We start from the raw sequence: 26977 nt of genomic DNA, 5'->3' as shown, positions 1-26977 counted from the left end.
TTCACATAAAGAAGAACAGCAGCAGGAATCAAATTCCTGTCTCAGATGGGCAATGCTGAAGGCCCACAGCTTTGCCTATTTATTTTCCCAGTATGGACATTTGCTGATACAAAGGAAAACACATAAGGGTAACACCACAGCACAAGTGCCGTGTCAGAGGATGGCCTGTTTGCTGTCAGCCTCGACTGACTTAAATCTCATCTCTTTCTTTCCCTGGTGGGTTCAAGAAGCTGGCAAGGCTCATATTCTGCTGAGTAAAAAGTAACCTGGTAGGAGGTGGGGAGCCTCAGTCACCTCATCAGCACAGAAAGAAGCAACATAGATTTGAGATATTTCCTCCTGAAATCCTACCCTCAGTAGGAAGGGAAGCACGGAGCTCTCTATTTTAGGTATTTGTTTTCTTGCTTTTAAATCCCATTTGGGGTTTTTTTAATTGCTGTATCTTTAACACTGTTGCTCATGCTAATCAAAAACACTTGTTCTTGGAGTGTGACAGCCATCTAATAAAGAGAGAAATTTAGAAATTAAGCTGTACCATCTATAAAGAAATTGTAAAACTCAGTATTAATGATCCATTTCAATCTTAAACAATAGTTTTGTGCATCATTGATTAATCAAATATATGTAATATTCATTGTTACTTTTGACAGAAAAAATAAGTAACATGCAATGCTATCTTTATCCAGAGGGCCTTACTCTCTTTTCCCACAGAATTCAGCCATTTGCCCATATTTAGCTCATCAGGCAAATGAATTAATCATTTTTCCACTATTGTGCCTGCAAAAAAGAAGAATAAACACTGAGTCTTGAAAGACTTCTAGTAAGTCAACATATTATGTTAGTCCCATCCTGCATTTATTCTCTACATTAACATAAATTAATGAAAGATGCAACAAGCAGCTTTAACTGACATTTTCAGTAATTTGGACAGGGCCAGTCCAACCAGTACTGAAGTCTTAAGAGCACAAACTCAAACCTTAGATGTGCAGAGTAAGTGATACCTAAGCATTCCACCCAGGAGAGAACAGCAGGCAGGCCTGACCCGAATGCACCATTTCTGCACTGAGTGCTGCTGTCCAAAGGAGAACCTCTCTGTCCTCCAGAGCTCTGCTCACCAGCAGGGCAGAGCCATCTCCCCAGGGCTGTGGGGAAGGGCTGGGAGCACTGCAGAGGTGCCAGGTACAGCCCCTGAACAGCGTCTCTACAAACCCTCTGGGCAGTGCCCACGGACACAGACCTGTCCCCCTGTCCTGCTTCATGCTCCTGGCTCTGGGCATTGCAGAGACCACACTCATTTTTCTGCTTGGGCCTGTGGATCTGATTATTGGTTTCTATAAACAGTTGAAGATACTGATTTCTTGGCATTCAGTTCTGCTTTAAAAAATTCTGTCATGCTTTAGTTTTCCCTGTTTTCTCAAAGAGCACAACTTCCCTGCCAAGTGAGAAACTTCAAGCTGCAGTTTTTGTTAGGAATTAACACTTCAACAGTAGAATAAACCTCAAAACATGGGACTCATAGTCACAAGTGTGATGCAGAAGGCAAAGAAAAGACAATCTTGAGAAGAGACACTGGGCAAATCCTAGATTTAGAAGCAAACATTAAATTAGCAAGAATTAACACTTTCCTTTTTTTCTTTTTATTAACAGCAGTTCCAATGTTTAAGTTCAATCATCAGTCAGTCTCACAGTTCAGAGATGAGAGTATCTGCAACTCCTTTGAGGCACATGGATATGTGCATTTCTTCCTCATACATTCCCCAAAGTAGCAATAACTTTCTTAACATTCACTAGCTTAAAATAAAAATGTACTGAAAACGTACAATTTATTGTAAGTCTTAGAACACCTTGTCTTTTCCCCATATATTTCATCACAGCAGTATCAAATTCAAAGTCATTAAGTAGAGAGCATGATAATTTATTAGAGCTTCATCTCAAGCTCTATACATAATGCCTTTTCAACATTCTACATTCTTATTACGGTCCTGACAAAATTTCCCTCTGAGACATTAGAATCATCACTGAATTAAGTTATAAGTATTTAGGCCCAAACTCTTGCAAAGCGCAACAAAAACAGTGCAAAACCTTCAGCATCCAAATTTCTAAGAATAGTAGGGTTTGTAAGCCTAAACATTTAAATGTAAGGGGACTTTTATTTCAAGTACTGTAAAAGAGAAACATTGCCACTTACTGGCAGTACCAATGTCTTTGCAATATTTGTAGGCATTTATGTGCATCTTCAAATGCTCTGTTAACCTTTATAGTATTTGTCAATAAAAAGCCCCATTAACATTTAAACTGTGTATGTCCAACTACCTACTTCAAGCAGGAATCAAAAGATAGCCTGTAAGAAACAGTTATTTATTACAGACTACATTATTGGGACTGCACACATTGGAGATTTAAAAAAGCTCACATTCCTTATAGTTAAAAAAACCAAAAGGTAAAAAATGGTAAAAAAAAAAATCAGTCATTAATTGGGAAAAAGACTGAGCATGGCCTGAGCTGGAGATGTGACCATCATGGGTGAATGGGTATCACCAAAAACACAGAACAGCTTTGGAAAGAGTAGTGCAGCCAGCTGGAGCCACCTCAGGAATTCTGGAGCTCTACAGAGATCACACTGGATAGGAAACTAAACTTGAAACACTGCTTTTGCAGTAGGAACATCAGAACTTACCTGATACTAACAACTAACCTTACATGACATTGAGAATTTGTCTTCATCAGACAAAAACTTAATCAAAGATAACATTATCACTGGACAAGAACTGAAATCAGACAGACTCTTCAATCAAACTGCTGAACTGGAAGTGACAATGATATAATTCACCAGTCCAGCTATGTCCCCTAAAATTTTGTTTCAAGCAACACTGATTTAGTAAAATCCCTGTGTGCTACTTCTGTGAAGTGAATATTTCAAAAAGTAAGGAAAAATAATCCCAGAATCTAGAGACTGAAACTGAAATCATGTAGTCTACTACCACTGCTTTTATAAATCATTAATAAGGACAGCATGACCTGCTCCAATGAAAAGAAAAAAAATCATTAATTGTCTTCAAGTATGAGAGATGCACTCACAGTGACAGCGGAGGCATTCATTTAATCACTTTACAACAAGGAAATCTATAGACTCCATAGAAAATTTACAACCAAAATGGAGCTAAGGTGACAAATGGTGCTCATGTAGCAAAAATGAAAATGTCAAGTCTGCAAATTCAACAGAAATGTGTTTTAGTGGCTTTGCCTCCTCAGGCTCCAGTTTGACAGAGCACCACTTCATACAATCCTTCCTTTCATCTCATGTCCGTCTCGCCTTCTGTTTCTTTGTTTGTCTCTTTGCATCCTCTGAGCCCCCAGTGTCAGAGCCTGTCTGTCCAAGAGCACGGACGCCCTGCAGTCGAGCTGTCAGCTGGAGCAGTAAGGGAATAAGCTGGGGAAAAATAAAAGGGGAGCAAATTGTGCTTACAATGGTCTGAATGGTATCGTTCTTTAGACATGTGGCCCCTAACAAACAGATTCTATTGCATGGATGGCACATCTACAAAGACATCGGAATATGGCAGCAAATCTCAGGGAGGAATCAAACCAAACTTCTGGGAATTTCTGATAATCAAAACCTAAAGTGATTGTTTGAGAGGAAATCAAACTGCACACACAAATTTAATTTCTCTTCTTGGTAGAACAGAAATCCAGTCATATGAGGAAAGACTACAAGAGCACAGCTTGTCAACAAAGACAGAGGGATTTATACAGCAGGTATTTGTATTCCTCTTGAGAGCTTTTGAACGAGGGAGGGTATAAAGCTAGAGACCAGACTTGAAGACTTGCAAGACTTTTTCCAGTCTGATTGCTCCTGAAGCCAATAAAATAATTATTTTCATTCCTATTATCACTGAATCTGGTTATCTGAATTTTAATGATGCTGTATTGTTTTTTTCTCAGACCGATCAAATGAGAAGCCAAAATTCCACCATGGCACAGGAACTCACCTTCATGCTAAGCTTTTTTTAAAGGAAGGTAATTGTCCAAAACCATGGATACATTTTGGCTTTTCTTACAATATGTCACATAAGGGGACTGTGACTGCATCCCTCCCTGGATAACAACCCAACAAAGCCTCAGTTAGCACAGTACAGCATATTCATTGATAGGACAGTAATATTTGGGTAAGAGCAAAGCCACCCTGACCCACCTTATCGTGGTTGTAACCAGCCAACAGCAGGAGCAGCGTCAGCGGTAACGCGATGTAAGAGCCTTGGGCAATATCTTGTTCAGGCAGCTTTCTCTGGAAACAGTGCACATCATGCATTTTATTTTTTTTAAACAGTTGACTATGAAATCCCTCAGCTCTAAGGCACTCTAAGGATCATGAGGCACATCCAGCCCTTCTCATTTGAATTCCTTCCAAGTGCTGTTCTAGGATTTACTTTGCCTTCCACTTCAAAGCCATCCTCTGGGTCACTCATGCATGCCCCCTTCCTGAGGTGTGCTGCTTTGTAAAGCCAATTCACTGATGGTCAGTCTCCACTGACAGTCAGCCTGGTGTGCTTTGCTTTACCTGTCCCATGCTGCCCACACCTCTAGGACCCCACTACAGCAGCCATGCCAGCACAGAACCTTTCAGGAACATCTGCACCCTTCATTTCCAACTGCTGTTTCATGTTTCCCTCCTGTTCCACTGGCAACTGAACACACAGCAAATCCAAATTAATTGTCACTTTAATGCCACTCATAAACCTCTTTATATTTACACTGATAGAAAGCTTGGCCAAGAGCACAAAATACATGCAGGTTGTGAAGTATTTAGTACTTACAGTGGGACTGAAGACCAGTGTAATGTGTTTATGATATCCAATGGCAGTGAAAGAAACTTGAGGCAAGGTGTAGTCATACTGTGATTTAGACAATGTAGAATCCAGGAGCACCACGTAATTCTGTGGGTAAAAAATACACTCAGGCTACAGCATCAGGAGCAGTCTGAGACAAAATCACATTTAAAGGCAAAGGTCAGTCGAACATGCTTCAAATCTTCCAAGACACTGGTTAGTCCAGCATGAATACAGCTCTGCAGGCACACCACAAATTACACTTCAGTGTCCTTAGAGGAAAAAATATAAAGTGATCTAAGCTAATTTTCCAGCAATATTCTTACCTCTCCATCTCGCAGTAGTGGTGGGAAATGAAAAAACAGGGATAGGCCTAAGTTGACTGTATGAATTGGGTTGTCAAGATTTTCACTTTTGTAGAGCTTCACCTGTAAATGAAGGAAGAAAGCACAAACCAAGTATTTCCAAGCCTGCACCACAATAGGTATTGCAGACATCCCACATCTTCAGGGATAAAAGCACTTCAAAATTCATCATGTGTTTATAAAAACAGAAAGTTGTCAAGTAAGAACACCTGGAAATGTCCTAATCTGGGATGTGAAAAGTCACAGAAACAGTCTTTTTACAGAACTTGAAATAACTTAGGAACGACTGTTGTCTGACATTTCCACATACCTAGTGTATGAAAAGCAGTCTGTGCTGTGGATCACAAAACTGCTCTCACTTGTGTCTGTATCCAACCTTAGCACACCTTAGCACACTGGAGGCCAGGGTGACGACGGGCACCCATCAACAGCTCACGTGCAGTACATGCAACACAAGACCCCACCTAATATGAAGCAAGCACAGGCTTGGATAACTTCCACATAATCAAATTTTGACATCAATTCCTATTGCTTAGGCTGAACTGCAAGGGTATAAATCTCCCCAGAAAGATGGGACACATGCCCAGGGGCTCTTCAGTAAGGTGATACATTTTGCCTTCACACCTGCTCTGAGTGTTGGATCCTTTGGATGTCTCCCAAAAAACCCAACAGCACAGCAATGAGATCTTGACAGGTGAGATGCAAAACAAGCCAGTGTGAAAGAAATCCAAGCTCTGCATTTATATTTGTAGGTAACATTTCAAGGAACTTTTAAATCTGCGAAATGATACTGTAACTCCTACTCCATCAACACCTCCTGCAGACACTTCAGCATTTGCACCCTAAGCCAAAAGGATCAGAGGTTTTTAGCAAGTTTTTTCAGATCATAGTGCAATGTTTTGAATTTTGAAAATTTCAGCTTTCCTATTTGTCTCATACTGTCTATTATTATGTACTTTTAAATTCACATGTCCTGTGGTATCACTGAATTCACATGGTATCTTCAGGTTTTGACATACAGGACAAAAATTTCAGGCGTTTCAGGAATTAATGCAGTCTCTAATACAAAGGACTCATTTCACCCTTGCTGCCTTGATCCCTCTACAGACAGAGCATCCCTAATCAGGGAAGCAGATCCCAAAATGCACAGGCCAACCAGAGAAGGTGTTTCTTAAACATATTCCCATGAAAAATGGAGACATTAAAGCAAAGCAGTCAGGAACACTGTAATCTTCAATTTATCTGGAATTCAAATTCACCTTCACTAAACTATTAGTTCTAATTTGAATTAAAAGTGTGCTCTGGCTACTGAACCACTTCCAGTGACCCCGCAAAAAAAATCATTGTGAAAGCAATAACAAATACACTTGACCAAGAAGAAAGCCTTGAACTTACACATAATGTGGAGAGATATTCAGAAGCTGTAATTACATTTCCACTTAAATCAAACTGATTAATTTGCCGGAACGCTATAATATTAACGTCATCAATGTCACTGTTCCCAACCTGCAATGGAAAACAGCCTCGGGTTTTTACCAGGAGAGGAACAGTTAACAAAGGACAGTAACACAACCATTAACACAACACAAATATTGCTGATCATTTTAAATAAAAAGTGAATTTTGTTCTGTACTAAACACATGGAAACTTGAAAGCTTTCCCATTGCAAGTTCCTGCTCTCCAGAGTGCACCGCTTGCAATTGCAGACTTGTGCATTATCAGCATGAGGCTCATGACATTAAGCTAAACTAAAAATGGAAGTATCAAAAGCACACACTATTCTAGAAAAGGCTGAGGTACATCCACAGGGCTGCCTGATCTCAGAACACTGGTCTCAGTATTTTGCATCTGTGCTGAGAGATGCACAGAGATGTTTCTACAGTTGATTAATGTGGAATATTTAACAGAATTCCACCAGTTTTCAATCCAAAATTATTACATTTTATAAAAATAAAACTGCTAGTCCAAATTACAATTTCACCAACATCAAGACTGCATGATTTGGACCCAATAACACATAACAATATCTCTCAGTCCATAACTAAATATAACAATAGGAGAATATGACAATTTATGATATCCTGAAGTTACTACTGCGTTGTTCCATATTGTAAAGAAATGTTGAAAGGTATTCCATACATTTATTCTCTTGTTTCTGGATGCATAGTTTTCATAACTGTGAAAGAATCCTTTTCACTTGTTTACTGTTTGGGCTTTATCTCACTTCAGTTTTGAGCTATGGTGCTGACACACAATATGGGACCTGTTTTTAAGGAGATGACTTGCTGAAAGGCACTTGTCTAAACAGAATGCATTCACTACATTGCTGCTGATAGAACAGACAGAACGCCTAGACAGATCCATTTCATATTTAAGTGATGCTACAAAAAAAGAGAAAAAATCACCTCAATTGCCCGATGCTGTGGTAAAGCTCTTTCAATGTGATCATTGCCTTCAGCTTTGAGTTGGACATGATACACACAGCCAGGCTGAAAGCAACGTTCAGATGATCAATCCCAACACTGAATAATACATACTTTAATTTTAGAGAGCAATAAGAGAATTTTCTAACACTCCATTCAAGATACGCCACCCAAACAGATTTAACTCTATGCAGTTACATAAAGTTTTACTTATCTCAAATACAAAATTCAACTCAATAGCACTATTAGGAGTGTTTACTGTCAGAAAATAAGAAAAGGCTATACAGAACTTTCATTAGTTTGTTACATCACAGAATTAAAAGAAATCATCTGCTGTGATGAAGGAAAACACAGGATTAAAACCTGACCAAACATTGCCTTCTACTTCAGCAAATTGTTGACTCCTTACACAATGGTGCCATAAATTCAGCCTCCCCATTCCCTGAAGAACAGTTTACTTCACATACATGCTGTGCAATCAACATCATACCCACAGCCAGTATCCTGCTAAAAATAGGCTGTTGATACCTTCACAAGAGAAACTAAACACTTCCCCGAATTCTTTTGCCTATGAAAATTCCCTGCTGGTCACCCAAGCACTGACCAGGGGCTGTGTCATGTCACAGCAACTGCTCAGTGTTTGTGGAGGCCATCACAGTATGCTGCCAGCAAGTTCACAGACATACACAAGTTTTCCCCCTTTTATCAGACTGAATGTTCTCTACATGACCATGTCTCTTCACACAGAGAGACTCAAGGGAGTCTCAGTAAGCAAACATGATGGGAAAACAGAAACCAGTGGCTACTGAAAAGAACCCATTTCATTGCTCCATCATCAACTGACAGAAAAGTAAATGACAGAAAGCCTCCTACTCCTTACCCGAAGGCCACGGAGCCTGAATTTGCCCTCTTCATCAGTTATTGTGTCCTCTCCATAGATGCTGCAATCCTTCTGTCCCACAGCTTCCACTGAGACTCCCTGCTCAGGCTCTCCATTCAAAGAGGAAACTGTGCCGTAACAGCTAGAGGTGTACAAAGAACCAGTTGCTACAGAGGTGCAGATGCTGTTTTAATGCATATTTTGAAGACATTTTATTCTTACAACTGATGAAAAAATACTTACTGTATTTACCATAGCATGGAGAAGAAAAGGGGTGTTTATAATGTGTGTGTAAAACAGTTTAAATCATCAGAATTCGCTGCAGTTCAGAGTACAACTTTAAGAATCCAAGTTCCCTAAACTCCATGGACAGCAGCTTGCTCTTACCCCTCCAGGTAAGGAAAGCAAGGATCTTCAAGTCAGATACCTGAATTGGTCTACACCATACCTAGAATAGTCCTCTCCCACGGGAGGCAGCACAAGCCACTTCCAGTGCCACTGAGACAGTGCTTTCATAGCCATGTTTGTTCCTACAGCTCTGCCATCTGGGCTTAGCTATATATCCACATCCATGAAAAAAAGGCCAAAAGAAGTACTTATACACAGCATAATTAAGTTAAATTGAGACTTGAAAAGTCTCTTCCAAACCTGCAAGAACAGAGGTGTGCTGGGAGGAAACATGTATTTGGCACAACACATCCTGACACAGCCCATAGCATTTTCCGTGGCATTCCAGCTCCACTGACCTGTAAGCTGTTCTGTAACCAGTTATCTGGATTTTGAGATTTTGTCCTTCCTGCACTTCAATCATTTGTGATGACGGTTCAAAGCGAAATTCTTTCATCATGGGTTTAAAATAATACTGCCCTGGGCTCTGCAAAGAGGCACAAAATAAGATGTTTACTCATAGTGGTGCAAAAACTCACCAACTCCAAACAAATATGTTTTGCAAGAGCTCTCTGAAGAGCTGAAGTCCTCTGTTCCAACCACAGGTTAAACTGGTCGGAAAACGCGAGCAGTGAAAAACAGGGAGCACATTAGACAATAAACCAATGGAATTCCACCTGGTGACAAAGTGTTAAGAGAGGAAGGAAACTGCAGCCCTAAAACCTCACCACAAGCCCTCAAGGACAGGAAAGTGACCACAAAAGAAGGATGTCTGCAAGGAAACTACTCAAGCATGTCAACACACATACAGATCAATAATGTAATTAGATTTTCTTCCCCTAAAGACTCTCCAATGATCATCAACAAATTGGCTTGTTTCATGTTTACAGACTGCAAATTAGTAACTGAGATCAATCAACATCATCTACGACCTGTTGGGGAGAAATCTCTTGCCATGTTAGATTTCCCATTTTTCACTTGCTAAGATTTTAGTGCTGTTTATTCTCAGGAATCTACATCTCTCATCGTGGGTTAGGTTTCAAAGGACACCTGCCACTCAAGAGAGCCCTATTTGGGAGGGCAAAGTAACACAGCCCTGCACAGAGCCACGTTCAGATGAATCATTCCAACTTACCAGATTGGAAAAAGTCAACATGCCATTATCCTGTGTGAGGAGGTTGGACCGAAACACCCCTCCACTGAGAGACAAGAGAACTCCAGCAAGAGCCTGGTCATCCTCTGATTTGATCTGTTTTTGAAAAATCAGCAATTTTACGTGTAAGTGAGGGTTTCTTTATGGAGAAGGGTTCAGTTGAGAAGCCCCTTGCAGAGCCCAGGTGGGCCAGCTCTGAGCACTCAGCTGCAAGCAGAACTAACCACATCTGTACTGCCCCTCCTGCCAGACCACAGGGCTGCAGAACCCTCTGCTCCCAATCCCAGTCACAGCCCGTGGCACACCATGTGCCACCACAGCTGCCATTCTCTACCACTTCATAGAACACACTGGAGGGCCAGAACAAAGAATCCCAAAGTCTGGAACCAGGCACTAGTTGAAGTAGACTACACCTACACCTTGAGGGATAAAATTCATCAAAAGAGGGTGGTCTAACTCCACAAAAGCAAATAAAGCCAGTCTTTTGGACTGCAGGTCCTAACTTCTACTCTGTAAACCTTGCAAAGTTATCTTCTGCATGGCAAGTCATGGTCTACAACTGAGCTCATCCACTGAGGTTTGTCTCCTCACAACAAAGATTATTATCCAAGTAATAATAAATTATCCCAAAATCCCACACCCACTTGTCTTTGGAAGACATGGATTAACTTTTTGCCTGTCCAGCTCTAACTGCACACACTATTCATTTAGAACCCAAAGTGTTCAGAACATTACCTCAAATGTCACCCCAGCAAGAGCAAAAGCTTTGAAGTCTCCAACTGTTCCTTCTACTGCAGTCAAAACAAAACCTTCCTTCTGAGCAGTGATTGTATATTCCAAGTCACTGTGGAGTGGCCCAACACTTCAAATAAAAGGAATACAGAACTTGTTTCAGAAAAAACACTTGGATATCACACACACACTGTCAAGTAACCACTGCATTTCAACTAAAGAATCCAAAGGTTCAAAACAAATCTGTTCATTACCTGTAAGTGCCTTTGTCATCAGTGAAAACTGTGATAAGTGGGGAAGTTGCTCCTTTCTCATTAATGACAATCTCAACACCTTCCAGTTCAGGATGAATTCGCCCCTCCAGAAATAAGCCTGCTTTTCCATGAATCTCTATCAGCTTCCCAGGACAACTCTCTTGGCCATTGTGAAGGGGATTTAAGACAAAGAAAAAAGTCAAAAATACACTTGACACTGTGATTTACAACAGGAGTTTAACTACTTCCAAAGCGATCAGCTGGTGGCCTTTTACCTTAGAACAAGAGATCAATCCACACAATTGCATGGCCTCTCAACACCTCTTAAACATCTGAACAGTACCAAAATGAGTAACTACATTCTGAAGCTATAAGCACATCCCCAAAAAAACCTTATGGATTTCTGAAGTGGTTGGAGGTCTCAGTGAGGTACAAATACTGCAGCCACATGGAGATGATGGCAATGATACTTCCTTCAAGCCAGATTACACTGAGCTTTGACCACATTTTCTGAGTTCAAATTCAGGTCAGTGTATGTCATGTTTAATGACATTAAGCAAAAATTTATTTCCTTCCCTCAAATGCATTTAGAACATGCAAACAAAGAGGCACATGAAAAGAGGCACTTAACATTTCCCAGTGATTTCAAACAAAGTATGTTCACTTAAGAACCTGAGGACAAGATGGACACTGAACCTAACAAGTAGCATCATTAACTGATGATAACCCTGACAGTTTGGTAACAAATTCCAACTAGAAACCTTGTTTTTGCACAACTCTTTTTCTAGGTGATGGTACTATGAACAATTCTGGGAATCTGATGTAATATCCAGAAACCTAGCCTTCCTCTTGTGCCAGGTGGTTTTTCAGCACTTGGAAGAATATTCTGATGATAATTATACTTGCATCATCTATCAAATAGCTTCCAAATTCCAGAATGAAACTGGCCCAAAGAAATAGCTGCAACTGAAACTTTCCTAACATTACCTTTTTGAGTTATTCATGTGTTTATCTACACAGATACATTTCTACCTTAAAAATCTACTCCTTTCAAACCATAAATTATTTATATTTACCTCCACTAACAACTGCTTCCACATAAGGTGGGTAGAAAAGCAGCTCTTTTGATGATGGTGTTACAGTAATCTTCTCTCCAGACCTGTAAAACACAAGATATAATTAGAAGAAAATTGAATTAGCAGCTCTCATGTAGAACAGAGTACAGCATATTGACGCAAGAATGCATCTAAATACTCCAAGAAAAAAGTATCAACAACCTAAGCAAAATTCTTGCTATGTGGTACTAGGTTTCCATGCAGCTCAGAGTCACCAAAGGCATGGGCACCCAGACAGCAGCTCTGTCCTATGTGGAGCTGTATCACTATTCTGCTTGGCAGAAACACCACACAATAGCACAAAGAATACACCTTGTCCATGGGAGCTTGGTATTACCTTGCCCAGTAGGAAAATTCATATAAGAATGGTCCTTGGAGCTCCTCCACCATTTCTTGCACTGGTGGCTTTGTTCCTTCCTCCTCTTGACCCTTCTTTTCTCTCTCCTGCCGGCGGCTCTCAATTTCTGCCAGCTGCTGCTCCCGACGCAGCTCCTGAACAGATTTCAGGGGCCCCAAAACTAAGGCAGGTTCACTGTCAATGGATGACCTGAAAATATGGAGAAAAAACAAAATCATCTCCTTCCGTATGGAGGGATAACAGCTTGTTGTATCTGCTAATTACTGCCTTTATAACACCACAGACAAGTCCCACCATATTTTTTAAACCCATTTCTTTTCAACTGCCCTGTTCATTCTGGCAAGAGCACAGGAGTGATAAATTTTTAGGCCAAAGGATCAGTTTGCAAGAGTACCTTTAACAAAGCCTTAAACTAAAAAAGAAAGGCTGGAATATCAAACCTGAGAACAAGCTTAATACAGAAAGGATGAGTTATACAAAAGAAAGACTGCTAAGCTTGCTTTTTTCCTGAACTATAAACTTCTGCCTCAGAACCTACCTCTCAGAAGCAGAGAATACAAGGAGAAAATAATTTCTATCACACATAAATACTTCCAAGAGCCAGCAATTCCCAGGAAAAGCTGTGAGTTCTCACCTCTCTGCCCTATACATTTGAACTACTCAGCCATCTTGTCACTGTCCACTGAACAGATTGCTAGATAAGTTCAACCAAGTTCTTAGAATCAGCACAGAACTATGCATTTTGTTTCACTCTCCCTGATCTTGCATCCTCTCTTTTCTAGCATTTTCTTCTAGACTCCAATCATCCTTTATATCTTATCATCTGTCTCTTCTCCAACAGGCTGAATTCTCAGTGAGGAGAGAACCGAAATGATCACAATTACTTTTCCTACAACCACTTTAGATTACCAGGATAGTTCTGTCTCTGCTTCAATCTTCACATACATTCTAGCTTGTCTTTTTTAAGACAAAAATATAGTTACTATTGCTCTATCACACTAAGTTTCATCAAGGCTTTATATTCCTTCTCTGCAGTCCAGACAATACAGAAATATATAAAGGTTTTTTTGGCTGAAAGCCTATTAAAAATCCATACAGGCACACACAATCTCAAGATATTCATAAAAAATTACTACAGTCTTATTTTTAAAACATACCAAGCCATTATCAAAAACTGGTGAGAATCAGCCTTGCTTTTGGTTGAGGTTGTTTGGGGTTTTGTGTTAACTGAAAGTTAATGGATCACAGTCATGGATCTGGCACACAGACTTGTAAAAACAACTGGCTTGCTTTTAAACCCAGAGCTGTCCCCTTTATGTTGATGGCACTTCACAAATTGGACTTCAGCCGAAAAGCTTGAGGCAGGATTGATCAGAGATATCTGTGGCAACTGAGCTGCCTTCAAAGCACTTGCCAACCCTCCAAAAACCCAACAAGCTGGGAATGTTGGTACAATATTCACCTCCCCACTAAGTTGTTTTTAAAATCCTAATGGCTCTCTGCTGTCTCAATGTCTCCTTTCCAGCTGCTGGAGTTGCCCAGCAGTTGCAGTGATAGGGTCATTAATCTTTGAGAACTCAAGGCAATGCTCTGTAGGTAATGTTCTCTGAAAAGATGTTTTCTGCACTCAAAAAAGTTTGAGAACTCATAGTCTAGAACAAGTAGACACCAGCAGAGTATCAGTAAAACACTCATCATTATCAGACACTTTCAGGCAGATTTGGCACCTCATACAATTAAAGCTGTTCACAAATCAGTGCTCCCTAGTGAGCTGTCTGTTCAGCTAAACACAAATTGGTGCATTAGTATGTAATCACTCTGCATGCTTTTCCTTTTATAACCCTCTTCACACCAGTAACAATGCTCTAAAGCAGCAGATTCTCATTCTGGGGAAAGAGAAAAGGAAAAAAATAGATGCCAGTGCCTAAAGAGCTCAGACCTAAGCTAAAACAACACCCTCTCAATTCTGAAACATCAGCTCATTAAAGTATACAAAAACTCAGAAAATAATTTCTTTTTACCATGACACAAAAGAAGGGAGGGGCAATGTTGAAATGATGAGACAATGCTCAAAATGAGGGCTGGATTTATCTCTCTCCAAAGAACTCAAAGCACATCTTAGCATAAAAACCTCTCGCAGCCTAGGCTAGGATGCCATCCCCTTAGAAAGCAGCCACTGCAGCAGTAAAACTGGAGTAAAGCTTATGAGATAAATGTATTTTTCTTCCACTTTTTATAGCCTCACAATTTCTTTGTCCTTACTTAATGGTAACAGTCACATCCATCAGTTTATCAGTTACGATCGTGCCAAGGACATGGTGTCGAACTGCAGTGAGTGTCAGGATACTGGGAGATGACCTGAAAATCAAAGGAACAGAGACATGAATTCAAGGTCCCCTTCCTAAATAAGCAAATCTTATTTAGCAGAGTCTGCACTCTCACCCCTGAGATTGAAATGCTTTATAAAAGACAGTACAGGAATTACTCAGCAAAGCTGTAGCGCTGGGATGGTCATCTACTGGAAAGGGAGCTTTTCCCAATTTGAGCCCCAAAGCAATTCCTTCCTTGGTGCCTTCTGCTTCCTCTCAAGCTAAAGCTGATTTGGTTGATTTCATATGTTGAAGTGTCATTAAACACGTCACCAGACCATAACCTATAAATAACTAATTAAACTTGGCTGACTGAGGAAGATCAGCATTGCTTACTTGTGGTAAGGGTGAACATTTATTCAGCTTGCAGGAAATGGGGTGAGCAGAATCACCAGAAGGTCATGGCACCAGTGACATGCAATAGTGGTAAGTGCCTCTCAGTAATCTTACTACCCTATCTTTTGCATTTCAGCTCTCAGAAGTGACCAACGGTTTTCAGTGAAATAACTCTTCTCTGTTACAAAGCAAACCCAACGCTAAACAGACAGAAGGCTGACAAAAATACCCATCTAAAGTAACTACAGCATCTTTAAAGCCTATCATTATTTGATTGTTATTATTTTTAAGATAGGAAGGGCAAGAAAACACATGTGATACACCTTGCTAGAGCTTCCCTCTACGCCTCCTGTCCTGCTGAAAGCAAGCAGGAGAAGGAAGCTTTATGGAAAATCAGGCTGGTAGGTGTAAGGTCAGAAACAGCCGCACTCTTACGTGTCGTAGGTGTAATAGTCGTGTTCAAACTGGTGGCAGGAGCGCGGGGTCACTTCATACACACCTACAAGCATTAAGGCAAAGAATGACCTGCTGAAAAAATTTAAGTTGGCTGAATTCTCAAGATCACATGAGAGCAGAAGTACAGAAACAACTGAAAAATTCCACTGTGTATCTGCTGTCTTTCACACAGACACTTTCTGATGTGTCTGACAAATAGAACCCATATGAATGACATTATTTTAACGTGATCTTCATTCATCAAAGATGAAATACTTCCATGACCAAGAAAAAAAATAGTAATATTTTATTTCTGGAATCTAGATTTGATGAAGGACTAAATAGCAGAAGAAATTGAGAGTTCTAAAAACTTGGAACAGATCATTTATATACAGATGTAATTAAAACAATGCCTTTCGGAAGCCTCAGAAACCACAACAGATTTATGGTTTTTTTAGTTCCCAGCACTATTAGCTAACTGGTTATTTTTCATTTTTAAAACTAATATTCTACAGCTGTTACCTGGCTTTGAAAGACAGAATCTGTTAACTCCTTTGGACAGGTTATAAACACCAACATTCTCTGGTCCATTTCCATCCTGATAAAATTCCTGTGAACACATAGCACAATTCCCTATTAGTAACTACCAAATGACAAAATGAAAACAGTATTTACCTAAAGATACATCAATGCCCCATGTCTTTTATAACAGCTAGCATCACAAGACCGTTTTACCAAACTTAAAAGACAAATCTCAAAGCACTCTGAACATCAATGCTCCCATGCTCTGTGACCCTCCAGAGACAGGAGAAAGCCTTGACTCCAAGCATAATCCAACCAGCCTCCACAAGGTCATTAAAAACATACAAGAACATTTGTTTCCTACGTACCAGTGTGATTGCATGAGAAAGAGAACACCTCAGCATATATCCAGTCTGCCTGAATTCTACTCCTGACACATCTTCCTCCAAGACTTCCAATTCCAAAGACTTATTCTTCCAGCACCAGTCTTCATGTACAATGCTTACTAGAATACATACCACACAAAGCATTTTAGTAAGGTAAAACTGAGTAAATAAGGGCAGGTTTTGTGATATAAAAAGCTTGGATTACTCTAACTTCCCTGACAATAATCTTCAAAGATAAATACCCAACAATGCCTGTAATAACAGACCTGGCTCACAGCACGGCAGCATCACCAGGAACCAAACACATCTATCAGGAAAGCTGTACTATGAAAAGGAAAAATGAAGCCTGGCCACCCTGGAAGGCTCCTCAGTGGGCACTACCACTGTGACAGGCAAAGCAGCCTAGAGGACACCACAACCTAACCCCAATTTAACCTGGTGCAAAGATATTCCCTGTACTCCTGTACAGAGTGCAATCTAATACACTCCTTCTACACCTTTCCCTGGAAAACAATTTATTTTCACAGGCCACGGCAGGCTGGGCAAAATACGTATTGCTCTTAGGAGCAGCGCTCTGGAAGCAGAACTACAGTGTGTTCCTGTTCTTAGGCTTGGGACAAGCCAGTTCATGATAAAGCCCACTTCCCCCACACCAGCCATGCAGGCCCTGAAACTCAGGGCAGCAGTAACCTTTGGGCTGACACAGGGTTAAACATCCAACATTAAGAAAAACCTGATGCACTGTTGTAAGGTATTTTTCCAGATTCTCTCAAGTTTCACAGCTGTGTTGGGCATACTGTAAAAGGCATCCATGCTAACAGAAGTGCTCAGATGAGGTCACAAATTGAGCTCCCAAGGCACCCCACAAGCAGTTCCCCTGGTCCTACCTTTGTACTTGCCCGGGAGCACCCCCTGGAAGGTGAAGGGCACCGAGTCCCTGCTCCCTGCCAGCTGCAGGCTGCGCTTCTCGCCCTGCCGGTTCACGGACTGCAGCGTCACCAGCAGCTCACCACACGCGTCTGGGAGGCAACACAGCTCGTCAGGCTGCACCCCAAAACCCCTCCAGCCACACCTCACGGGTACTAGCATTCAAATGATTACTCCCTCCCAGTATGCTTCCAATTAAAACTTCTTTCTCAGGCACACGTTTACCAGCGGTTTTTTGCATTCTGCAGGACTTCAAGACTGTTAATCATAGTCTTCCATCTAATGGCAAGAAAAAACCTGAGATCAACATTAAATCCCTGGGTCCATCTCACTCTGCAGACACTAAAGAGCCCAGTAAACACCTGAGAGACAGAACAAAAAGTGCAGGGAGGATTCAGAGAGAAAAAAGGAAGGGTAAAAAATGACAAAAATCAGCCTCCAATCATCATCTGCTGAAATCAGTGGGTAATCAAGGAAAATAGCAGGAGAGAGGAACCTTAAGACTAAAATAAAGACAAAAAGCTTATGAAAAGAACAGAGGTTGAAAGCTTCTGCCAACAGCTTGAGCATCTATCCTACAGTTTTTACACTCACTGGTTTTTTCCCTTTTTTTTGTAAACTTCTTTTTCACCTCCAGTACTTCTCTGATTGATGTACAGTATCCCAAATGGCAGTCAGGACTACTTCCTTCCAGAACCTACCCATCCTCTGAGGAAAGAATACTCGCTTATCACTAGCAAGTATTAAAAGTAGGTGCATAACTTTATTCCAAACTTTGTTAAGGTACCTTACTAGGCCACAACGTCCCCCAAAAAGAGCTGCTTTTTCCATGTGCTGGAAGTTATGTTTACACATCTGCTGCTGGGACTAACCACAGCAAGTGTCTTGGTCTCAACAACACTCACTCACACATGCAGTGCTAAAGTTCTCCATTCCCACTGCCATTTCACTTTCACAATGGACTTACCTAAACAAGAGATCTTCCCTGAGACAGATGCCAAAAACTGAGAGAAGGTCACATCCATCACTGGTCTGTCAGTAACAGTGACAGGAAACATTTTGGGTTTCAAAGCCAATCCTGCTCTGGTTTCAGCCTCTGGAATAATTACCTGTAAAGTATATGACATCAAGACATCACCAGCTTCCAGATACCAGTCCAAATACACTCACTCTGCTGTCTTCAATGCATTTATCAGAAATAAGAAAATGGAAATTTACTGGAAATCCCAGGCAAAGCAAAACCAGCCTCTCCAACATGCTTTCCAAAATATAAAATCTTCTAGAACACCATGACAGTCCAACAGTGAAGCTCATTCTTACCTGAACATTGTATGTACCCGATTTTGCCTTGAAACAAAATGCTCCATGAGGGTCCGTTTCTGTTGTAACCAGTGATGCTTTGTCTTTGTCTTCAGGTATCATGGTTACCTTGTATTTACTAATCTGTTTGACTGTGTCAGGGAAACGAGTTACTGAGATGTGGCCACACACACTGAACCTGTTAAATAAAAGCCAGTCATCAGAACAAATAGTTTGATTTGACAAAGATCATAAAAAACCACTTGTTTTAGAACTTCCTTAAAAAGTAAACCTCACTATGCTGAGGTAATAACACCTAAATTGAAAACGATTTCTCCTGAAAGAGAGATTTGCAAGCAATTTGCTTTACTCTTCCCTGCCACTAACCCAATCACTTCAAGCCTTTTTTTTTTTTTTTTGTGCTAGGCAATGGATTTAGGACTTTCTCCCCACAGGTTTTAAATAATTTCAACTGTTTTGTGTCAAAAACCTCGAATATGATAGGTAATCCACTGGAACACAACCTTGGTACACCTACACTTGTGAAAGCACAAGACAAGATGACAAATTAGAAGCTGGTAAGTTTTGCTTAATGCCTTCAACAGCACAACATAGCTAGTTATTGAATAAATTTCACCCCATCATTTAGCAGCACAGAGGGTTTTTTTTAATTGCCTGGCTATGTCTGTAGGAGCTGACTGCTATTTGACTCAATAAATTCCAAGTTTTCACTGCTCCAGAACACTGCCACTATTTTCTCCTCTGAAGTCCTGGACACAGAAACATGACTCTTTCATCTTCCTCAGCTCACACTGTATCTCCCACCACCACCCAGCCTTAGACTCACAGTCAAGGCATCAAACAAGAAAAAGACAATTCATGTAAGGCAACAATGACCTTGAAAGTGAGGAGTAAAATGCAGAGCTTTGGAACAACGCTGCACTACTCAGCTGTGTGATTCCAGATACCCTCCTGCTGTGCAAGAGTGAAGTGGCAGGAAGCTTCTCTGATGCTTTCTCGGTTCTAAAATTCTTAATTTGCCCATGTCTTAGTGTCTTCGTTTGCAAGGGAGAGCTTATGAAGAGGCTGCTCTAAACCTTAACTATTATTGAGCAAAATACTGTGCAAAAAACATGCACTCATGCTGCCCTATTTACCTTGAATTTCTTCAGCAACATTTAGCTCCTGACAACACTACACAAGTCTGGGCATGGCATGGGAAAGGATCACCCATTTTCACAGCCTCATCCACACATCAAATTGCATTTTCATCCTGATGCCAGTCCTTACCCTGTTGCAATGATGTTTGCCAGCTGAGGTGTATTTGGTGCAATCTTCACAGTAATAGTATCAAAAAACAGGTGTTCTTTCCTCGCATGAATTGTGTATGTACCTGTTGTTATGTTCTCAAGGCGGAAAGAGCCGTCAGCTTTTGTCTTCACTGTAACAACAAGAGTTAAAAACCAGGGCACATGTTGACTGTCTGTCCTTATGTATCAACAGATCCAGAGGGCATGCACTGCTTTAGGCTATTTTTAATTCATATTATGCAACAAAGAAATAGTATTATGTTTTTTTACTAGATGAACCTTCACTTCTGTATTTCAAAGTACAATCTGGCATATGGTTGAAAGAAATTAAGAAATTTTCAACTGCCAAACAAATGAACACTTAATGCTCTCATCTAAACCAGTAAATGCAAAATTAATCAACTGCACGAAATCCACTTTAATATTTCAAATACATTGCAACAAAAGCAGTGTATTATGCTTAAGGGTTAATTCCACATCATGCACTAGCCCTGTACTTGCATTTAATAAATGCTTCCCTGTAGCAACAAAGATCAATTGCATACCTTTAATCTGATTGTTCAGAGTCACAGTGGCATCAGCAACTCCTTCTCCTTCAGGACGATTCAACACCCTGCCTGTGACAGAGAAACCCATCACATGGAAAACAGGCTGAAATGGGAAAAAATTAACATCAGTCTTTACTCAGGAAATGCAAACACACACCTACAGCAATCAACGCCAACTGTTCTCTCTCCACACACATACAAAGGAAACTTATTTCCAGCTCTAGGAAAAAAATGTACCAGGATAATCACAGTGAAAGTACAAACTGATCTCCAGGCATACTGTTCCTGTAAGCACAGAACACACATTCTCCATTTATCTCCACTGGGCCCCAGTCACAGATCACAATGCCATACACAAGCAACTCTGCAAACCAGAAAAACCTACAGGCCCTTCTCCAGAGATGTGACAAACTCAACGAGGAAATTTAAGCAACCTGGAAGATTATTTGCAACATGGACATGAGGGTGAACATAGCAGACAGCTTTGCCCTATTTTGTTTCTTCCTAGTAAAAGGGACCAAAGTACATAAACACAGCACGGTACTAGAAGCTGTCTTCTACCTGCTGTGCATAAACAAGTGTCTTCAACTTCTTACAAAGTTTTTCCACAATACAGCTGCTTTCTGCTAAAATCAGTTAGACTTTTACAGGAATGAGTGGCACAAAAGGATTATTCCCTCTGAAGGCCTTACCTCGATCTGTAAACTGTCATGCTCTATAAGGAAGTCCAGTCTAGATGGAGCAACATCAAAGGTGATTCTCTCTCCCCTGTAGAATGGTATCTGAAAAGAAGACACATGGCTTTGACTCCTAAACTGTGATGACAGAATGGTTTTCCTTTACCATTTTCCATGTTCTTACCACCACCAGACACCTCTACCAAGGGTCAAATGAGCTGCAAACCTCCTGGAAAAAATAGCTCAGAGGGATGGAGACACAAATATGGGCAGTATTTCAAGATTGATGGAAACCATGAAATTATCGGAAAAGATGGAAAAGTAACCCCCTACTCAGAATACAGCAAAGGTATTTGGATGTGCAAGAGCTTACAGATAGGAGACTATATGACTGCTAGAAGTATTAAAGGAATGAGAGAAGCCTGAATCCCATGTGTAGAGCACACAGACTGAGAATGCAGGACCATCACTCCAGGCAGTGGACAGAGAACATGCTCCCACACCATCCAGATGTAAGAAAGAGAATGGGAAAAAAAGGAAACAGCTTAAAGGACAGAAGGGGGCAACACCACACTCTGGTTTAGAAAATGAAAGTTAACAACGCACTGAATAGACAAGCAATGAATTTCTAGTCACTTACCACAGTGTATTTCCCACTTGGCAGAGAAAGAAAGCTAAAAGATCCATCTTCTTTTGATACAACATTGCACAAATAGGATAAAGACTCATCTCTTGACTGGAACCCATCCACAGGAGAAATATTGCAGCCTACAACATCCTGTGGTAATAAATGCAATACAACCTTTTGTCTCAAAGAAAAATAGAGAAAATCATTTGGGAGGGGGATACAGGAGGGTTCAAAATTCTCAACTGTGAATGAATGATGGGAAATATAAAACCATTTTAGAGACAAAGTTCGACAATATGGCTTAAAATTCAGGTATGGGTAAAACAGGAAAAAACAGCAAATAATCAACTTTATGGTAAACAAGGACAGAACATCCAACGTCCCCAAAACTCCAGCAAGTGTCTTAACTGACTTCAGTTCTGTGGACAGGGTTAACATTACAGAACAGAGCTCAACTCTGCATGACCAGAGGTCTCTCTCATTTCTTAACACACTTGTAAGGTGGCAATAGAAGCTGTTGAACTTTGTCTTCCCATCAAGCGGGCAAAGAGTAATTAAGATCTCATGCTGAAGACAAATTACAGCCACTCATCATGAAATAATTCCATGGAGGTCATGTTAGATTACAAGGGCCTTGTTGGGAAAGAAAAAAAAAAGAAATCACACAAAAGAACCAAACACAAAAATACAGTTTGAGGGGTTGTACAAACCAGTGAAGGACAGAGATGAGTATCAGGGCAATATGAACCTAGAAGCTATTTAGTTCTTATTTATAGCCATTCTCATAGTGAAAAGGTACTGATCAACCATTACCTCTTTAGAGACTGAAGAAGAGAAAAGGAGAAACATGACCCCTTTCATGGGTTCTCCATCACTCCTCACAGACCCAGAGACGTTGTAGCCTGCAACAATCAGGGGGCTGGCAGCATAAGCATTGGAACTTGTCACCCGCACCACTGTCTTCGACTGAAATACAGAAACAAACATTTTCATCAAAAGCAGGCATTAAATCTCATTTACAGCAGTAACAGTCACAGGCTGTACATTCAACAACAGGAACAGAGGCCAGAGCAGCAGCCCCCAAAGAGGGTCCCCAGGCTACTCAAGACACAAAGACACTAAAGCAAAGATACCTTCTAGAACAGTATTTTTCCTGCTTTAGTGATTTAGGAAATGGTCAGGATATCAGAGCTCCTCAGAAAACAAGCAGTCTGGGAGGGAAGGATTAGAGCATCTGCTACAATATTCTTGCAAAATGTACAGGATCAGAAGATGGAAAGCAAGAGCTCATTTGCCAGTCCTTCCCTGGCTGGCTTCACCCCCAAACTGGGTCTGTATGAGGCAATTTCTTGACTACCTGAATTAGATGTAGAAAAGCTCCAGTAATCCTGTCCACCCACAAAGCCCCTTCCTCACACTAACTGATCCAGATGAGGTCTAACAGATCCATCCTCCCTAAACAGGCAAACCCGAACTTCTGTAGGTTCTAACCTCTTTCAACATCCAGGTAGGATGAGATGCAAAGATTTCATATTCGCCAGGAAGCACTTTAAAGAAAGCAAACCTGCAAGGCAAGAAAGGGATTATGTCTTTTCAGAAACAGCCACTAACATTTGTTCACAGAAAAACAATTCAGACTCTATTCACATGTTAGAAAAAATATTTCAAAACTCTTACAGTCCCAGTCAGTATGGCAGAATTGAAAAGATTTTGCGGAAATGAACAGGTAAATTAAGTATATACCACCCACACTCACTTTCCTCCAGGTTGTGTAATAGTTGTTTGTATGTTTATGTCACTGCCAGCATTTCTCAATACAACCTGAACTCCAGCAGGACCTAATGTCTGACCTTTGCTGAGAACCTGTCAAAATAAAAAAGAAACCGAAGTATAAACAAATAAAAATAACTTGTAGAGTAGATTTTGAATGTTTTTATGAAGGCCGAATTAGCATAAGGTGGAATAAATAAAGATAAAGGAGTCTAACCTTTCCGTTCACAGAAAATCCTGTGAACACAAAGTTAATATCACCTCCCTTTGTGCAAATGTCATTAATGCCATCCACGTGGATGTCTACACTGGTTGGTTCTGGAAGAGAAGAACGATGAAACAGCGTGGTAGTTAGTGAGAGAGCAATCACAAAGAAACTGCTTCAGCTTTACAAAACTATCACAGAAATGTATTAATTCAAGCATGCCAAGTGTTGCTCTGGAAGTCTTTCTTCAGCAAATTTAAAGCACCCCCAAATCCCAATGCTGAAAATCCTCTTTCCCTCCTCCTGCCGCAGCCATTTTTGTCAAAACCCCACATTCCTTCAAATCAGTTCAAGAGTTACTTTGTCAGTGTCTACCACACAGCTTTACCTTCCCCTAGTACAGTAAGTACATTTCAGTTACTAAACCATGCAATATGGTTTATAGGTTTTGAAAAGTGCTCCATCTTCCCTGCCAGCTGCAAGTTAGAGATAAGTCTGACACTGCAGATACAGTGTCCTATTGTAAGAAGGCACACAAGCACTTACCAAAACTCCACCCTAGGGGAGGCTCAATTTTAAGAATGAAATCCCCCTAAAAAATAAAAAGCAGTAACTGTCTTCATTGATCTAAATTCAATTTAGCTAAAGGATGAAAAAGAAAGTCAGAACACAAGCATCATGCTGCAGAGAGGAACACAAGACTCAAGTGTACCATTCTCCACCATTCTCCTTTCCTCCTGCTTATGATACTCTGTTCAAAGCAGCAATATCTACCCAGACAGGCTGGGATGCTGGGCTCACATCCAGCCAAGAGCAGAAATTAAGTATCACCATGTTTATACTGCTTCCAGCACAAACCTGGCTCACAGTCAAGCAGCTCAGTGCTAGAAAGTGTTCAAATCTATCTCTATTCAAATCAGATCTACCTGCCCCAACAGATGGGCTCTAAATCAGCCTTTGATATTTCCACTGGGTTGTATTCAACCGCTCTGCCCAAACACAGGATAACAAAATTCCAATCCTTTTAAAAGCTCTGATCCAAAAGGGTATTAATCAATACAGAGATCCTCTTTATATCAGAGAGCACCACATGTGCTCTGCACATTCTGGAGTTCATCGTGGAAAGGCTCAAAGGCCTAAGAATGAAATCACCATGATCAGAAAGCATGTTACATTTTTAGACTGGGAAGGGAAGGAATTATTTGGTGGCTGGACTAGATGACCTCTGAAGGTGCCTTCCAACCCAAACCATTTTGTGTTTCTACTTCTGATCCCTAAGTTAACTAGCTCCTCAAAAGAGCAAACCATTTTGACCATCCAAGGGCAACTTGAATTTGATTTGAAACACCTTTCCAGTCTAGTAGACATCAAATTACTGATACATTCTGAGCTTCCTTCATCATTATTTCCTTAAGACATTTTTAACATCTGCAATTAACCACTCAGGTTATTTTCAATTCAGTCATACCAAAACACCGTCTCATATACATTTATTTCCATTTCTATAGGTAAAAAACTGAAAGCTTTATCTGTACTCTGTAGGAGCCTGTACTTTTCATGCAATACCTGTACAGCTACAGCACATAGCTGCTGGCACTAATTCAGGCTCCCAGTGCTGCAGTCATTCCACTGAACAGCACAAATGCAACTCTGCAGCTACAGTTACCTGGCTTTTCTCTTGAAGAATTAGCACTGGGAAATGAAGTAGTTGAACTATAAAAAGAAACAGTTTGAAACTTTGATCCAAACCGAACTAAATTATATCCTGTTTCAAATGTTTCATGGTGGGTGTTGTTCTGAGGTTTAATGTGCCGGCAGATCGAGGTGGAGGCAGCTGCTGCCTCCAGCACAGAGAGGACAGCACAGGTATTTATGTCTTACCTTGTCATAGAGGGGAATCATGAAATACCCATTGTTCGGAGCACAGTCTGTCTGGTATTTCAGAGTACCATGTTTTGTATATAACTTAATCTAAAAGAAGCAAACAAAACAGACACAAAGATATCTTAAAACAAGGCGAGGAGCGCTGGAACCAGGCACTCTCTAACCCAGCGCTGTCACACAGCAGCAGCAGCAGCCGTGCCCAGGGAGCAGCGGCACACGGTTTATGGCAAGCAGGCTGTAGAGTGCCAGGGTGAAGAAGAGCCGCAGCTCCACCGCCACCTGTGAGCGCGGCCCGGGGGCAGCGCTCGGTACGCCCGGCGGGCATGCGGGGCCGGCGGCGGGCGGGGCGGCGGCGCCCACCTCGATCAGGGAGTAGTTGATCTCCACGTCGGACTTGACGAAGCCGCCGCAGCCCACGACGATGTCCTCGGAGCCCCGCGCCAGGGCGCAGCACAGCGCGCAGAGCAGCGCGGCCGCCGCCCGGGGCCGCATCCCCGCACCGCCGCCACCGCCCGCAGCCAGCGCCGCCGGAAGCGCCGCGCCGCCACAGCGCCCCACAGCGCCCCACAGCGCCCCACAGCGCCCCCTGCCGCCGCGGAGGGGCCCGGCCGCCGCCAGCGCCGCCCCGCCGGACGCGCCCCGGCCCGGGGGTGCCGCCAGCCGGGAGTGTCCGTCCCGGGATTGTCCGTCCCGGGAGTGTTCGTCCCGGGAGTGTTCGTCCCGGGATTATCCGTCCCGGGAGTATCCGTCCCGGGAGTATCCGTCCCGGGATTGTCCGTCCCGGGAGTGTTCGTCCCGGGATTATCCGTCCCGGGAGTGTCCGTCCCGGGAGTGTCCGTCCCGGGAGTGTTCGTCCCGGGAGTGTTCGTCCCGGGAGTGTTCGTCCCGGGATTATCCGTCCCGGGAGTATCCGTCCCGGGATTGTCCGTCCCGGGAGCGTCCGTCCCGGGAGCGTCCGTCCCGGGAGCATCCGTCCCGGGATTATCCGTCCCCGGCTGCGCCTTCGCACCCTTTGTAAGCGTAGCTGATGCCAGGTCACTTCAACAAAATAGACTGTCGTCTTCAACCTGTATGTTCTGGCCATTTGTGAACGTAACTAAGGTCAGGTAACTTCTACAACAGAAGTTGCTCAATAAAGAAAAGAATTTTGTGTTTCAAGCAGCGTGTTAAATTACGCCAGATACATAA

General features: G+C 41.7%; 1 protein-coding gene across 1 annotated transcript; it reads right to left on the bottom strand.

The window, feature by feature from the left end:
- Positions 1 to 1614: 1614 nt before the first annotated feature.
- Positions 1615 to 26298, bottom strand: LOC104685070 (nodal modulator 1). The gene is made up of 31 exons (XM_039560324.1): positions 26150 to 26298; positions 25787 to 25876; positions 24452 to 24497; positions 23918 to 24018; positions 23687 to 23793; positions 23422 to 23494; positions 22744 to 22896; positions 21943 to 22080; positions 21318 to 21407; positions 20623 to 20728; positions 20058 to 20208; positions 18789 to 18966; positions 18436 to 18577; positions 17429 to 17560; positions 16524 to 16660; positions 16156 to 16243; positions 15634 to 15697; positions 14756 to 14851; positions 12473 to 12682; positions 12097 to 12179; positions 11021 to 11180; positions 10770 to 10896; positions 10017 to 10130; positions 9241 to 9368; positions 8495 to 8636; positions 7597 to 7680; positions 6587 to 6697; positions 5153 to 5254; positions 4815 to 4934; positions 4193 to 4285; positions 1615 to 3430 (listed from the first exon to the last, which is right to left on the bottom strand). The coding sequence occupies exons 1-31, from the start codon at positions 26279 to 26281 to the stop codon at positions 3299 to 3301; spliced, it is 3630 nt and encodes a 1209-aa protein (XP_039416258.1). The 5' UTR covers positions 26282 to 26298; the 3' UTR covers positions 1615 to 3298.
- Positions 26299 to 26977: the final 679 nt, after the last annotated feature.

This window comes from Corvus cornix, chromosome 14, assembly GCF_000738735.6.
Source record: "Corvus cornix cornix isolate S_Up_H32 chromosome 14, ASM73873v5, whole genome shotgun sequence".
Classification (NCBI taxonomy): Eukaryota; Metazoa; Chordata; class Aves; order Passeriformes; family Corvidae; genus Corvus; species Corvus cornix.
The sequence above is the reverse complement of the archived record's forward strand: the minus strand, read 5'-3'. Positions and strand labels throughout refer to the sequence as shown.